This window comes from Erpetoichthys calabaricus, chromosome 5 (assembly GCF_900747795.2).
Source record: "Erpetoichthys calabaricus chromosome 5, fErpCal1.3, whole genome shotgun sequence".
NCBI lineage: Eukaryota > Metazoa > Chordata > Cladistia > Polypteriformes > Polypteridae > Erpetoichthys > Erpetoichthys calabaricus.
This window is the reverse complement of record NC_041398.2, coordinates 16233244-16250741: the sequence shown is the minus strand read 5'-3', so window position 1 is coordinate 16250741 and position 17498 is coordinate 16233244. Positions and strand designations below refer to the sequence as shown.

Sequence of the window (17498 nt, the reverse complement as noted above, 5' to 3'; positions counted from 1 at the left end):
TTCATAACTTGGCAAAAGATTCCACCATGGCAGCAGTCATCACAAACACAAGAATTCAAACCAGAGAGAGAGAGAGACAGAGACCCCAATGCAGATTTAGGGGAATAAGAGCTGAACTTTCATGAGTGAAGTTCACTTCGGGGGCTGATTGTAAGGATGCCAAGAACATTTGTGAAAAGTAACCCTGAGAGAAACTTTCTGTAAGAAGAGACCTTGGAAACACTTACATGAAGGTAATGGAATGGCCTGTGGTAAACACGGAAGAAATGCAAAGCACACTTGGAGGTACTGCTAACTGGAAAACTCCTGCTGTACCAGACCTGAAATAGAGAAACAACTCCAGGACTACTTCTGGTTGTGCAGGAATAGTTGACATTTGCAGTAGTGTCCATTAAAACACTTGGAAGGCAGATTTCAAATCCAAACCTTAATTTGCAGATATAAATGTACATTTGACTGTGTGTGGTCTACAATAAAAATGAAACTAGATCAATTCTTAGCTCTCAAATTACACACTAAAGGAAAATCACGTTGCAAATCTTACACAAATATTAATCGTAAAGTTGCAATACTGAAGTTGGCCACTAGTTGGCCACATCTTTGTAACTAAAGGTACTATTGAGAAACGTTTTACAGTGTTAATGAAATTACGAGCGTAACTTATAAAATTATTAAAAAATTAAATATTCTAAGTTAACAGTGCCTTATAAGAACTACATGGTCAATTAAAGTTCTCAAATATACATCATTACTGTCTGGTTCTTTACTCATTTAACTTTAACAAAGGAATAACTTATTGATAGATCTTTATTGTCATTGTCACTTTTACAAAGGAGCAACGAAATTGAAGGTGCAGTCGACTCAGTGTGAGGCATAAGAGTTAAAAAGACAAGAAGAGAGAGAATAATAATAGAGTAATAAGTACTTTACAAAATATACAAATTGCACTTGTTGACTTAAGGTCTATATTGCACATTGGGAGAATGATATGGAGCAGTTTTATTCCAAGTTCAGGGCCATGATTGCTTTTCTCCTGGTTTTTATTGTTCTGTATCTCTTGCCCTATGGCAAAAGCTGGAAGAGGCAATGACCGGGATGTGATGAATCCTGTGAAATGTCTATTGCTTTTTTGTGGCATCGGGAGGTTTAGATTTGTTCCAGAGTTGGGAGGGTACAACCAGTTGTTCTCTCCGCTGTCCTGACGACCCTGTGGAGCACTTTCCTTTCTGAGGAATTGCATCTACCGTACCACACACACAGTCCGTATGTGAGCACACTCTCGATGGAACAGTGATAAAAGGTAAATAGCAGATTTTTGGTGAGATGGTTCTTTCTGAGGATTCTCAGAAAATAGTCTCTGTTGCGCCTTCTTCAGCAGCTCCTTGGTGTTGACGTTCCAGGTCAGGTCATCCTCCAGCTCAATGCCCAGAAACCTGAACACCAGGACCCTCTCCACACAGGCACCGCCAATGAGGAGTGGCTGGATGTCAGTTTTGTTTTTTCTAAATTCAATAACAAGCTCCTTCGTTTTTGTGGTGTTGAGAAGCAGGTTATTGACTGTGCACCACTCTGACAGTCGCTCCACCTCATCCCTGTATGCCAGCTCACCCTCCTTGCCCGAGATGAGTCCGACCACCGTCGTGTTATCCGTGAACTTTATGATCTTCTTGCTATGGTGAGTGGTGACACATTCATACACTGCATCCGGAAAGTATTCCCAGCGCATCACTTTTTCCACATTTTGTTATGTCACAGCCTTATTCCAAAATGGATTAAATTCATTTTTTTCCTCAGAATTCTGCACACAACACCCCATAATGACAACGTGAAAAAAGTTTACTTGAGGTTTTTGCAAATTTATTAAAAATAAAAAAACTAAGAAATCCCATATCCATAAGTATTCACAGCCTTTGCTCAATACTTTGTTGATGCCCCTTTGGCAGCAATTCTAGCCTCAAGTCTTGTTGAATATGATGCCACAAGCTTGGCACACCTATCCTTGGCCAGTTTCGCCCATTCCTCTTTGCAGCACCTCTCAAGCTCCATCAGGTTGAATGGGAAGTGTCGGTGCACAGCCATTTTAAGATCTCTCCAGAGATGTTCAGTCGGATTCAAGTCTGGGCTCTGGCTGGGCCACTCAAGGACATTCACAGAGTTGTCCTGAAGCCACTCCTTTGATATCTTGGCTGTGTGCTTAGGGTCGTTGTCCTGCTGAAAGATGAACCGTCGCCCCAGTCTGAGGTCAAGAGCGCTCTGGAGCAGGTTTTCATCCAGGATGTCTCTGTACATTGCTGCAGTCATCTTTCCCTTTATCCTGACTAGTCTCCCAGTCCCCACAGCATGATGCTGCCACCACCATGCTTCACTGTAGGGATGGTATTGGCCTGGTGATGAGCGGTGCCTGGTTTCCTCCAAACGTGACGCCTGGCATTCACACCAAAGAGTTCAATCTTTGTCTCATCAGACCAGAGAATTTTCTTTCTCATGGTCTGAGAGTCCTTCAGGTGCCTTTTGCCAAACTCCAGGCGGGCTGCCATGTGCCTTTTACTAAGGAGTGGCTTCCGTCTGGCCACTCTACCATACAGGCCTGATTGGTGGATTTCTGCAGAGATGGTTGTCCTTCTGGAAGGTTCTCCTCTCTCCACAGAGGACCTCTGGAGCCCTGACAGAGTGACCATCGGGTTCTTGGTCACCTCCCTGACTAAGGCCCTTCTCCCCTGATTGCTCAGTTTAGATGGCCGGCCAGCTCTAGGAAGAGTCCTGGTGGTTTCGAACTTCTTCCACTTATGGATGATGGAGGCCACTGTGCTCATTGGGACCTTCAAAGCAGCAGAAATTTTTCTGTAACCTTCCCCAGATTTGTGCCTCGAGACAATCCTGTCTCGGAGGTCTACAGACAATTCCTTTGACTTCATGCTTGGTTTGTGCTCTGACATGAACTGTCAACTGTGGGACCTTATATAGACAGGTGTGTGCCTTTCCAAGTCCAGTCCAGTCAACTGAATTTACCACAGGTGGACTCCAATGAAGCTGCAGAAACATCTCAAGAATGATCAGGGGAAACAGGATACACCTGAGCTCAAGTTGGAGCTTCACGGCAAAGGCTGTGAATACTTAAGGACATGTGCTTTCTCAATTTTTTATTTTTAATAAATTTGCAAAAATCTCAAACTTTTCATGTTGTTATTATGGGGTGTTGTGTGTAGATTTTTGAGGAAAAAAAAAATTTAATCAATTTTGGAATAAGGCTGTAACATCACAAAATGTGGAAAAAGTGATGCACTGTGAATACTTTCCAGATGCACTGTACGTGTAGAGGAGTGGGCTGAGCACACAACCCTGCGGCATCCCGGTGTTGAGGCTGAGAGCAGTGGAGGTGTGAGGACCCAGCCTGACCCTCTGGGAGCAACCAGACAGGAAGTCCAGTATCCAACTGCAGGTGAGTGATGGAAGTCCCAGATCCACCAGTTTGGACACCAGTCGTTGTGGGAGGATGGTGTTAAATGCCGAGCAGAAGTTCATAAAGAGCACACTGGCATAACTCCCCTGCTGCTCCAGGTAGGTCAGGGCAGCATGAAGGGCTGTGGCCACAGCATCTTCTGTGGATCTGTTTGCTTTGTAAGCAAATTGAATTGGGTCCAGGTCTGCTGGCAGGCAGGCGATGATATGACTACGCACCAATTTCTCAAAGCACTTCATGATGACAGATGTGAGTGCCACTGGGCGGAAATCATTCAGACTGTTCGTGATGGATTTTTTTCGGCAGCGGAACAATGATGGAGGACTTGAGGCGGGATGGGACAGGGACTGGTTGATAATCCTAGTGAAGATTCCGGCCATTTGATCCACGCAGTCTTTAAGCACCCGTCCAGCAACACTGTCAGGTCCTGCAGCTTTCCTCGGGGTCATCTCATCACCCGCCTCACCTCACACTCTCCCATCACGAGTATGTTGCTGTTGTGAACAGGCGGCTGTGAAGGAGCTGCTGTTGGTGGCCTCAAAGCAGGCAAAGAAGATGTTCAGCTCCTCTGCCAGAGAAGCGTCTCCCTCAGCGGCTGAGGAGTTGCTGGATTTGTAGCCGGTGATGTGCTGGACACCCTGCCACACCTGACTGGTGGTGTTTCTCCTCAGCTGGCCCTCTATCCTCCTCCTGTATGCTGCCTTGGCCTATCGGATGCCTTTCTTCAGGTTTGCTCTGGCTACAGTAAGTCCAATAAGTGGATAGTACTGGCGAGCTTTGTTGGGCTGAATGGCATGTTCTCGTCTAGAGTGTTCTAATGTTCTACACTGTAAAGAGCCCCATCCCCAGACCTGAAAGCAGTATTCCTGGCTTTCAGCAGACTCTGGACCTCCCTCGTCATCCAGGGCTTCCTGTTGGGATAAATCCTTATGTGTCTGTCCATGGTTACATTGTCTTTGCAGAACCTGATGTAATCCAGGACTGCTGTAGTGTGGTTGGAGATCGAAAATCTCCCAGGTCGGTTCTCTGGAAGCAGTCCTGCAACTGTTGGGAGGCTTCCTCGGGCCATATGGTAACAGTCCTGATCATAGTGGGAGCTTGTCTCCTGAGGGGAGTATATGCAGGGATCAGAAGCAGGGACGTGTGATCAGACTGGCCGAGGTGTGCTAGGGGTTTAGCCCTATAGGCCCGTCTGATGTTTGTGCACAGCCTGTCCAGTGTTTTTACTCCTCTGGTGGCACACTTTATGTGTTGATGGAATTTGGGGAGAACTGCTTTCAGATCTGCATGGTTAAAGTCCCCAGAAATGATCCGAACAGCCTCAGGATACCTGCTCTGTTTACTGCTGATGGTGTCATGCAAAAGCCCCAGAGTCGAGCTAGCATTCACATCTGGTGCTATGTACACAGCAGTTAGCAGTATGGCATTGAGTTCATGGAGGAGGTATATAGGTCTGCATTTATTTGTCATAAACTCCACATCTGGTGACTATGGTGGAATGTGTGCACCAGCTATTGTTCATATAAATGCACAGCCCCCCTCCTCTTTTCTTACCGGTGCTCTCTGTCCTGTCCTGTCTTACCGGTGTGCTGTGTAGCCTGCTATCTCGATAGCCGTGTCCGGTATGAGTGGATTCGGCCACGTCTCCGTGATCAGCAGGGTGCAGCAGTCCCTGATGAGCTTCTCTGTTGCAATCCGCAGCTTTCACTTGTCCAGTTTGTTCGGCAGAGACCTCACATTTGAGAATGAAAATGCATGGAAGCAGCGGTTTGTGTGGCTGCTTCCTTAGCCTCGCTAGCATGCCGCCTCGGCACCCCTCTTTTGTTTACGTTCTTTGTGCCGATGCCGGCTCCTCGAAGCTGGGATTGTAATCCACGGAGGGCCCGGTGTCCGTGCGATGTCAGTTGGAATGTTGTGGATGCGGAGAAACTCGGATGTCGAGCAACTCTCGCTCCGTAAGCCAATAGATAAAATATCCTGCCAGCTATATGTGTATTTATCCAGGCAGGGTGGTTCTTAGATATACATACAGTGGGTATAGAAAAGAATCCCCCTCTACGAAATATTCCCATTTTTTTGCTTTGCAGCCTTAAATGTAAACACACAATCTAATATTTCTTCCCAGCTTTACTTACTCAATGCATCCTCTAACATCTAAGTGACAGATATCACAGATAGAGTTCAGAAGAATGATAACAAATCAAACACAAGACTTACTGAGATGATTAAAGGATCACCCCCAATGTAAATGTCATTTTGTTGACCCCCATTTTACTTTAATGACAGCCTTGAGTCTCTTGTGATTCTTCTCTATCACCTTTGCACACCTAGATTGAGCCCACTCAATACTTGCCCCCCCACTCTTCTATACAGTTGAACTGTTCAAGTTCGCTCACATTGGATGTTGATGTTGGTGGTCTGCTATCTTCAGATATCTCCACAGATTTTCAGTGTGATTGAGGTCTGGGCTCTGACTGGCCAGACCAGCACATTCACTTTTCTCTCCATCAGTCACCGTGTGGTCCATTTTGCTGTGTGCTTCAGGTTGTTGTCGTGTTGAAAGGTGAACATTCTGCCCATCTTCAACTTTCTGGCAGAGGGTAGCAGGTTTTCCTCCACAATTTATGGTATTTTGCCCCATCCTTTTCAACATCTACCCTAATGAGAGCCTCAGGGCCCCCCACAACAGGATTATGTGTTGTGGATGGTGAGCTGCATTGGTGGACCGTTTGGCGTTGAGGTCAAATAGTTTGATTTTGGTCTCCTCTGACCTTAAGACCTTTTTCCACTTGGCATCAGAATCTTCAAGGTGCATTCTGGCAAAGCTCAAACGAGCCTTCATGTGGACTTTTTTGAGAAGTGCGACCCTCGTGAACAAGCCACAGTGGTGGAGCGCTTGTGAAATTGTAGTCATCTGCACACCATTAATGACCACTCTGTGCCATCAAATCCTGTAACTCCTTCACAGTGGCCATTGGCCTCTCGGTAGCCTCTTGTACCAGTTTCCTCCTTACTCTTCCATCCAGTTTGGAGGGTCCTAGTAGTACCAAACGCTTCTTTATGGTGGACTTTACTGAGCTCCTTGAGATTGATAAAGCCTTTCAGATGTTTTGGTCTCCCTGCCTGCCTTATGTCTGTCCACAACTCTGTCCCTGAGATCTTTTGAAAGTCGTTTGCCACCCATAGTCAGGTGTTTGCTGTCAGTTACACTACCAAGCAAGGGAATGAATGGACCAGGAACAGCTTCACTAATCCCACTCATTACAATTAGCACAGCCAGTGACCAGGGTCTGCAATGGAAATGGAGGGCACTGACACCTCATTGAGTCTGGGGGGGGTCCTTTATTCATGTGTGTGCGTGTGTATTATATATATAATATATATACACACACACACAGTATCTCACAAAAGTGAGTACACCCCTCACATTTGTGTAAATATTTTATTCAATCTTTTCATGGGACAACACTGAAGATGTGACACTTTGCTCCAATGTCCAGTAGTCCGTGTACAGCTTGTAGGCGGTGAAGACTTAAAGTAGTGAGTGATTGGTGCAAGGGCACTGTGTACTGTGGACATTATTTATAATAAAATGTGTGCTTTATGCAACTATCGGTGTGAGCCTGTCTGTGTCCGGGGCTGAACGTCTACAATATATATGATATACTAGGCGCCCAGCACCCCCTGCGCCTCAACCTTCAGCTTTAACTAAATCACCTAAACCAGGGGTGCCCAACTCCAGTCCTCGAGGGCCGCAGTGGCTGCAGGTTTTCATTTTAACTCTTAATTAGTGATCTGTTTTTGCTGCTGATTTAACTTCTTTTGAATTCATTTTAATTGACTTGGTTTTTAAGAAATGTTCCCTGAATTTCTTCATCATTCCTCTGAATTGTTTCATTTCTTTCCTTAAATGGCACCCAAACAGAAATTAAATGTGAAATGAGTGAGCCAACAGGAGACCAACTAAGTCAGGGCCTCAAACTCCAACCATTTTAACTCCAACCAGTAGCTTAATGAGGCTCTGATTCTTGTCATTAATTAAACCCGTTCTTTAATTCCATGGCTTGTTGCTCCTCTTATTGTGCAATAGCAGACCTTTCTAAAATAGTGGATTTTCTCTTTTCTAAGAGCAGATCAGCATTCCTGAGACCTTCACCTTTCTTTATTTTCAGATATTGTATGATGGTCACAGTTTGCTGATGCTGTTTTGGCTCATTTTGTATCTCATTATTGTTTGGCTGCTAATTAAGGAAAAAGAAACAATTGAGGGGTCTAAGTCAGGGGTAGGCAACGTCGGTCCTGGAGTGCCACAGTATATGCAGGTTTTTGTTCCAACCCAGTTCCTTAACAAGAACTCAATTATTGCTGATGAAGCACATATTGCTTAAGTGACATTTTAATGCTTCATTTTAGTGGTCTCGCTTGTTAAGGTTCTCCAACCTTAATTGCTTATTTCAATCTTAAACTGCTGCATTCAGTGTTTTAATTGCTCCTTATTAGCAATAAGATGTAAAAGACAAAGCAGCCAGCAGTTCTCCAGCTAGCTTTTTTCCAATTACATCTGTGTGTGTTCATCATGCACTGTTTGATTTAATAAAACACTTAATAGAAAAATGTGACAGACTGAAAATGATCTGTTTTAGGCTTCAAATCATTTGGATGATATCCTTGGAAAGGAAAAAAATCTACGATATAAAAGCCTTACATTGCACAGACTAACAAGCCATAAAATTAAATAAGGTCTGAGATTGGCAATGATTGGTTTCTAATTAAGCAATTGGGTTGAATGAAAACCTGTAGCCACTGCGGCTCACCAGGACCGACATTGCCTACCCCTGTTTTACATCTTATTGCTAATAAGGAGCAATTAAAACACTGAATGCAGCAGTTTAAGATTGAAATAAGCAATTAAGGTTGGAGAACCTTAACAAGCGAGACCACTAAAATGAAGCATTAAAATGTCACTTAAGCAATATGTGCTTCATCAGCAATAATTGAGTTCTCGTTAAGGAACTGGGTTGGAACAAAAACCTGCACATACTGTGGCACTCCAGGACCGACGTTGCCTACCCCTGGTCTAAGTCTTCAAAAGCAAGTCAAATAAAATGAAGTCAAAAAAAGTTAATGAGCAGCAAAGACAGGTCACTAATTAAGAAAAGGGTTAGAATGAAAACCTGCAGCCACTGCGGCCCTCCAGGACTGGAGTTGGGCACCCCTGACCTAAACACAAACATTGGTGTTATGAAAAGATCTTTTTTTTTTTTTTTTTTTTTTGTAATAGTTTGTTCCTGTGAAAGAAAGTTTACTCGATCAAAAATAAAAACCACGACTTTCTTGATATTAAAAACCACAACTTTCTTGATAGTTTTTCTTATTCCGTTTTTAAATTATAATCTAACATCACATTAAAGTTCGATAAATTCTGAGAAGAATGACACCAAACCTATATATGTAGGTTTTAAAATTAGTCCGATTTTTAAAGTGTGACAAAAAAGTCATAAAATTGTTGCACAAAATTGCACTTTTAGGCTTAGGATTTTATATATATATAATATATATATAAATATAGAAAGAGATAATTAGGGCTGGGTATCAATTTAAAAAATTGATTAATTGCATTTTAAGATATAACTTTCTTTGCACATCGGGGAAACACAACTGCATTAAACGGTGACTGACAATCAACTCAACGGCAGAGAGGGTCTTTGTCTGTCGTGCAGGTTTGAACAGGTTTAATCCTGCCTGGCAAGTATTCATAATCGGTTCTCACTGCTTTGTTTAAGTGATAGAAATGCAGTCTCATTATTTAATTCGCAGACCTCATCTATCTATATAAAATCCCTATGTGCGTCCAGGTGTCCGTATCTGGGTGTCTTCTGATGAAGTGCGCATGCGCGGGGCACGATGCGACTCGTGATATTACTGTCAGAGAAAGTTAGAGGCATTTTACGGAAATACAAACCAGTATTACTGCGAGAGGAAATTAAAGGTACACAATACAGTGACGCATATTACAGCCACATTCAAGCCAGTATTACTGTCAGAGGAGATTAAAGGCATATTACCGACGCGCACGCCTGTATTACCAGAGAAAATTAAAGGTATATTACGGACATACAAGCCAGCGGACATACAAGACGGTATCCTTCAATAAGGACACGCACAAAAAGGCGATTGAGGTCGCTCTTTTGAGGCTAGCCTTTTTGTGCGCGCCCTTATTGAACAGAGCCGTACAAGACAGTATTACTGTCGCAGAAAATTAGACACACAATACACGGCAGCAGCCCACGAAGAATGGTCAGCTCAGCAAGTAAACATCAACGAAAGAAAGGCTGAAAGAGAGAAAAATACGACCAACAAAAAGAATGAGGTCAAAGTCCCTTGCCATTTAATATAGACTGTTCCTACTAATGTTTATGCACTACTGTTCTAGCGCCCGTTATTGTAACGGGCTAAATGACTAGTCTTATATATAAGTGTCTACATGTGGAAGAGAGTGTGTGCCTGTCTGTCTCTCCGGCCCGGATGTGTGAGGCTACAGCATGAAGCTCAAAGAGCCGGCAAGGTGGCCACAAGTTAACGAATTAGAAGAAGACAGAAGTACAAGGGTACAGCATGAAGCTGAAAGAAAGTAAAGTGAAACCCCCAAGGAAAGTCAAACTCGCTTAGCCACTGATAGACGAGGGGGGCTAGCACGTCTACAAAACTAAACCACCGACTCTGCATTTCAATTTTTTTAACCCCCCGACGATTTCAATAGTTTGTAGGAGCCCAGTCTTTTTATTTTTATTTAACGCCCCCCCCCCCCCCCATAAATGTCATATATATATATATATATATATATATATATATATATATATATATATAAATTCACTAAGCCGCCGACAAGTAGTCACCCATGGAAAGCACGTCGGAAGGGGCGTGGATTCACGAAGCCGCCGACAAGTAAGACGCCCATGGCGCATGCAGGAAGGAGCCACGCCCACCAACTCGGACGCGACGACTGGGGAAAAAACGCTGTCGTTTATCTTCGTCTGGGCTACAGTACACATGCACCTCTGAGCCACGCTGACTTTTCGGTTACGACACACGACCGCATGCACCATAGTAAACTGTTTTACACGCTACATACAGCAATTCGGTTCCACGACAAACATGCATCTTCTTAGATGGTCCTGCAGGAACACGAAAGACGTTTCCCCACCCACCAACACTCCTTTTTTCCCCGGCCCACGTCTACCCTTGCTCTCTAGGCATTCACACTGCCTGTTCATGTGCCCGGACGCAGAAACTCACCGACCACCTAGTTAGTAGTCCCTTTCGTCTGTGCTAGGAGTCCACATGCACCTCTGAGCCATGTTGACTTTTCATTATTCTTTTCGGTTACGACACCCGACCGCGTCCACCATCGAAAACCATGGGAAAGGAACAACGAAGCCCCGCCCAGAAACTCTACCCCCTCCTCCCACGTGATCGGGAACGCACCTCAGAGCACTGCCCGCCAACTCGAACAGCTCATCAAACACATACTGTACTCACACGCTTTGCTCTGTGCTGCTGTCCAAATCCAGCTGTGAGCCACGTTGACTGTTCTTTTGCCCTCCATGGCTACCGCTTCAAATGTATTTCATGAAAACAACACTTCTTTCAATGTTATAGAAATTCCGGCATCAGGTAACTGTTTGTTTCTATCAGTAGGGTTTTTCTGGAAAAATGTCATTGACGAAACTGTTGCTCTCAAACTTCGCAACATGGCTGACTTTCAGCAATACTTCCACGCCCCTCACTACGCTGTGAGCGTGGTAATTATTTATTTAAAAATGGCCGTTTGAAGGGGAGCTGTGAACACCTGTGACATTGCCTTCACATTGTTTTCCTTTTATTTCTGATCCCGTCGAGCAGATCAGACACCCAGGCAAACAACACTGAATAATCAATAGCTGCAACTACTTTGCCCGCCCCAACTCCTCACCTGAGTCGGTTTCGTCTATGTTCAGCAGTGTTTCCCAATCTCGGTGCTGGAGAACCCCTGTTGCTGCAGGGTTTTGTTCCAACCAGATTCCTAATCATTAATGCCGGTGAAACTCATCCAGAATAAATCGGTTTTTCAAACGCAGCCATGTAGCAGATTAGCTGGATGTAATAATCCGAGATGAATGCGCCCCCCCGTGCTGAGTGAAACGACAATGTATATTGAGTCTTGCTGATCATGTTTTCTAGTCTTTGATAGGCTGCAACAAAATGATGAAAGAACGGAGCGCATTTGTTGCACACAAGCTGAGTGGGTGGGTGTTTAGTTAGTTAATTAGTTACTCGAAGGATTTCAAGATTTAATATGCACAAGCGGTAACACTGCAAAACCAGCCCAAACCAGAAAGGATGGCTGGCAAAAAGTGGCCGACAAATTAAACGCGTGTGCATTGTACTTATTGAAAGTAGCATTACGGATTTTGCAAATGTTCATTTTTTTCCCTCTGCTTAAAAAACATTTAAAAAGCGGCGTGATTATGTGGTGTACACTATGCCGCGGGTTGGTATGCAGCGTGTAAAACAGTTTGTTTGTCGTGGATAATTTGCTATCCACACAGGGAGGAACCGGGAAGCGAACCCACAATCTTCCACTGTCTCCTTAGCACTACTACAGCGCCACAAGGCAGTTAAAGAATGCACCGGGCCACATGTTCATTTTTTCCCCTGTGCTTAAAAGACATTAAAAAAGCGTTTCTCAACTGTGACTCCGGAACAACTCCGTACGCGAAAAGCGGCCAGAACCGCAAACAACAATGAAAAGTCTACGTGACTCACAGGTGCATGTCGACTGTGCAAAGACGAAAACGACTCGGGTGACGAGTTGGGGGTGGGCACATGAGCAGGCAGTGCATACTGAACGAGAAATCGGCAGACTAGCATGACGGACGGGGAGTAATGGGTGTCCTTCCCCTCTCCTCCCGTTTTCTTGGTGGTTTATTAAATTACGGATTTTTCAAATGTTAATTTTTTCCCTGTGTTAAAAAATCATTAAAAAAGCGGCCTGATTATACGGCATATGGTACGCTGCGGGTTTGCTAGTTATCTATACCAATAAAAGGCAAAGCCCTCACTGACTGACTGACTCACTCATCACTAATTCTCCAACTTCCCGTATAGGCAGAAGGCTGAAATTTGGCAGGCTCATTCCTTACAGCTTACTTACAAAAGTTAGGCAGGTTTCACTTCGAAGTTCTACGCGTAATGGTCATAACTGGAACCTGTTTTTTGTCCATATACTCTAATGGAGGAGGCGGAGTCACGTATCGCGTCATCACGTATTACGCCTCCTACATAATCACGTGAAGTGAAAACAAGGAAGAGATTTACAGCACGAGTCAAACGCGGCAACGAAGGTAAATGACGTTAATTGTTGAGTATCTTTTAATGCTTTGTAAGCATACATATTAACAGATGTGCAATTAAACGTGTGCATTTACGGGGTGATTTCTCAGGCTTAAAGCTCGAAGTGATCACTCGAGTGAAGGCAGCTTCACAAAAAAAACAGATCCTTAACAAACTGTTATTGGTATATTTTACCTCAATTTTAAAAGGTTTTTTTTTTCTTCTTAATAAAAATTTTAAAGCAGAATTTCGCCGGTGCGAACCGCGGGGATTTGAGCAACTGACGCATACAGACATATTCATGAGTGCAGGTACTTCAGAAAGAAAGCACCGTGTAAACCTAAAGTTTAAATTAAGTTCATAGACCTACAAAAGGTTGCCATTGATTTCAGGTAAGATTGCTTTTCTCCTGTATAACTATACGTTGCATTCTCAAGAGTGTGCTTGCACGGCTTGGTCATATTACAACTGGAGTGCTGAACTGACAACGTGATATACAAACAGAACAATCGTAAAAACAGGATTAAATAAAAAGGCTGCTTCCGTTGGCAAAGCAACGAAAAAGGAAGACCTTATATGACGTTCGTTTATAAAACAGCGGAGAGGCTGTGTGAAGTCAGCTTAACAAAAAAACAGATCCTTAACAAATTGTTATTGGTAGATTTTCACTCAATTTAAAAAGGTTTTCTTCTTAATAAAAATTTAAAAGCAGTACTTCGCCGCTGCAAAGCACGGGGATGTATATATATATAGATAGATAGATATAATCTAATTATAATCTAATATAGATAGAGATATAGATAGAGATGATATATATATATATATATATATATATATACACACACACATATATACATATCTACATACATACACATATATCTAATGTGTATATGTATGTGTATATATATGTCGATATATGTATATATACGTGGATGTGTATATATAAATATATATGTATATGTAGATATGTATATATAAGTATATATGTTTATGTATACTGCGGTGGGTTGGCACCCTGCCCAGGATTGGTTCCCTGCCTTGTGCCCTGTGTTGGCTGGGATTGGCTCCAGCAGACCCCCGTGACCCTGTGTTCGGATTCAGCGGGTTGGAAAATGGATGGATGGATGTTTATGTATATATATGTTCACATAACCTCTTTAACACACTACTTCTCCTCTGCGAAGCGCGGGTATTTTGCTAGTTATATAATATAATGGACTATCCTCATATAATCTTTATAAAATTGTAATCTGTTGGTATAACAATATAACATACCACAGATAGAGAACAATCATTGGCTGCTATTTCAGAACAAGTAATGTGATGATGTTTGGAGTTGTGGCACCGGATGGATTGTTGTAATTGGCAGGCTTGGTTAGACTAGACGGGGGCTCCAGTCTCTGGCAGGGGTCACGTGCCACAGTGGTAGGTTTTCATGATACTGACGCCATAAACCGAGACAGTTGATTTATTCTTGGACTCCATTTATTTTCCTTTCTTATTGAAGTAGCTCAGAAAGATAGATTGATACTTTATTAATCCCACGGGGAAATTCCCATACTCCATCAGCAGCATACTGATACAAAAACAACATTAAATTAAAGAGTAATAACAATGCAGGGATAACAGACAATAACTTTGTATAATGTTAACGTTTACCCCCCCCCCCCCCCCCCGGGTGCAATTGAAGAGTCACAAAGTGTGGTGGAGGAACGATCTCCTCAGTCTGTCAGTGAGCAGGACGGTGACAGCAGTCTGTCGCTGATGCTGCTCCTCTGTCTGGAGATGATCTTGTTTAGTGGATGCAGTGGATTCTCCAGGATTGACAGGAGTCTGCTCAGCGCCTGTCGCTCTGCCACAGATGTCAAACTGTCCAGCTCCATGCCTACATTAGAGCCTGCCTTCCTCACCAGTTTGCCCAAGCAGTACTTCATATGCCTTGTTTTGCGAAGGACGTTTTGCTGTGTTAGGACATCTTCCTATCTTTTGATACCTACTTTCAGCACATTAACTTAAAACTGAAGACATATTCCATCCTTTCATGCTCTTACTAAATTATTCCAAATTGTTTCTGCTTGTTCTTCCCTGTACTCCAGATTTATTTCCAACTGTATATTTTGGAAATCTGTAACGTTTTTAGGGACATGTATTTAAAATACTGTATGTCTGTATAATAAAACAAAAACGTTCTGTATTGTTCTATGTCAAAGACTGCAAGTGAAAAATAAAACGAAATATTTCATTGTTGTTTGTTACAGGCAGACACTTTTTGTTGGGCGACTCAAAAGTGAAGATTTGTCGACGAGTATTTTTTAGGTTAGTGGACGTTAAAGCCATACTTGTACAATAATTGTATTTGTTTAAGGGAATTGAATATTGTCATCCATTTATTTAATCAGACCTTTGTTGCGAAGCGTTCTGCTTATTTCATTCTGAATAACGTAGTAACTCCTATGTAACGGGTTTTCTGTTTTTACGTAATTATACGAAATGTTCTGACCGCTGTTTTCTTCCACAGACGGCACCCCGTGTTGGATGAATCCCTTTATTTTCGTGGCGGCGACGAACTACTTGAACCTGAAGAATACAAAAAATTGGACTCGAGCATAGAATGCGAGATTCCATGTGAGCTGCAGGCATCGATCGTGGAGGAAGATGTTCAGGAATTTTTTCTTCAGGTGAAGAAAAAGAAAGCAAAAACCCGTAAAAAGTGCCGGGGAAGGAGCAAGCATCAGAAGTGCTGCAATCCAAAGACGAGCGAGAGACTGAAGAAGGAATGTCCCATGTTGTATTGCGAGGCCCGCGTCGTTCACTTGCCTCGCCATCTCCGAGAAATCCACGGCTGGCCGAAAGAGCGGGCGCAATCGGCGGTGCAGGCCTTTATGTTAAGAAAGCCGTACACCACAACCAAGTCCAACAAGAGGAAAGCAAAAGATTACCACTACTGCCGGCCCTGTCCAGTCGATGGCTGCTTCTCTGTGGTTAAACGCTTACCTCCTCATTTAAGGAAAGTTCATCAGATCGCCAGTGACTCCAAGCAGTACAAGATGCTGCTTAGCAGCGTTAGCAGGAGAAACAAACAAAACAAATGGAGCCTAAGTGACAGGCCGGACCTAAGCGGCCATGTCACGTCAGACAGGAATGGCGACGACAACGGACGTGAAAGAGTGGAGTCGGCAGGAAGGGGGAATCGGGAAGAAACTGGAGGCCGTGCAATGGCGGAAAGTGAAGAGAGTGATACCGATGTTGATTACGCTCGGTATACTGAGGGTGACCCTTTACATTTTCTTCTGTTTTGAGAAATGGCTGCCGTCAACAGATGGTGGCAAGAAAAATGTCGATTCGGCAAAATTAAAAATTGTTTTTCACGTTGAAAAGTATTTTAGTCCGGCATTGATGACCCAAAAAAATGCAGTCACTTTTAGACCAAAAACTATTAAGATGTGTATTTCTAAATTGGATTGCCCTCCCCCCCCCCAAAAAAAAAAATTTGTTCGTACTCGTGTGTATAACCAGACCTCATGAGCACATTCGCTGTAATGGGGTGTGTGGCGCTCCTGATATCTGCAAAAGGACGAAGGTCCAAGTCTTTAGAGTCCTGGTGCTCGCTGCTTGTGAGACATGGACGTTATCTAGTGACCTGAGATGAAAAGTGGACTCCATGTGTGTCTCTTCGGGTCCCGCTGGTTTGACTTTGTGTCGCTCACGGAGTTCTTCTGAATGAGGCACGTGACCTGCATTGTGAGGGAGCATCAGTTACGCGATTACCCGAGGGTGATCCAGCTCATTAGATCCTTATTGTTGAGGGACCCGAGTGGCTGGACCAGGCCAAGGGATCGCCCACATAACACCCGGCAGTGACAGATAGTGGGTCATTTCCGGAGGATGGGACTGGACCGTGTGTCTGCCTGGAGGGGGTTGCCAACCGGGATCCCGAGTTGTTTCATTGTGTGGTGGGTACGTCAACCCACTGTACCAATGCATGCTCCCCAGATTCACTTGACTTGAGTCAAGTGCTATGCTGGGGTTATGTCAATGGTGAGGACTTTTTCGATGCTTTACTTAATGACGTTACAAAGTAATTGAAAATCAAATTTTACGTATTCTTGTTTCTGTTTCGTAAATAAACGAAATGTTAAAAAAAAAAAAAAAGATTTTTCTCTAGCCTGTGGCAGCGGCGGCGTTATGACACACTGTAACAATTAACTATTCCCAAGTTGAATTATTAACACACCAAGGTTGACATCTAGACCATTCCAAAAACTATAACGCTTTAATTTATGGTGTAGAACCAAACAACCAAGATATACTTAGAATTCTAAAATGCATTAATAACTACAAATTCTGGAATATACATATCTATGAATACAGAGGTACAAAGTTTACATAATATCAAGAAAGATGAGTCTTTGAAATTCCTAATAAACCCAGGGAAGAATAATACATTTTATTTATAGGGGGACTTTACATTAGCAGTAAATCTCAAAGTGCAACATAAAAAGATTAAACAAAGGCAAGATAAAAACAGATAAAACAACAATAACTAGTAGCATTCTTGTTAATAAGCTTTCCTAAATTGTAAAGTCTTTAGCTGTTTTTTTAAAACAGCCCACAATCTGCTGTGTTCTCAGGCTCTCTGGTAGAACATTCCAGAGCTGTGGAGCAG

The 17498-nt window shown here is 43.2% G+C and overlaps 1 protein-coding gene across 1 annotated transcript in view; it reads left to right on the top strand.

Annotated features, from left to right (window-relative positions):
- Positions 1-17498, top strand: part of LOC114641785 (uncharacterized) — a 45310-nt gene that overhangs the window by 23140 nt on the left and 4672 nt on the right. Inside the window, exons 3-4 of the mRNA XM_028790804.2 lie at positions 15091-15148; positions 15351-16091. Of these exons, the coding sequence (XP_028646637.1) occupies positions 15091-15148; positions 15351-16091 (799 nt within the window). The remainder of the gene's footprint in view (positions 1-15090; positions 15149-15350; positions 16092-17498) is intronic.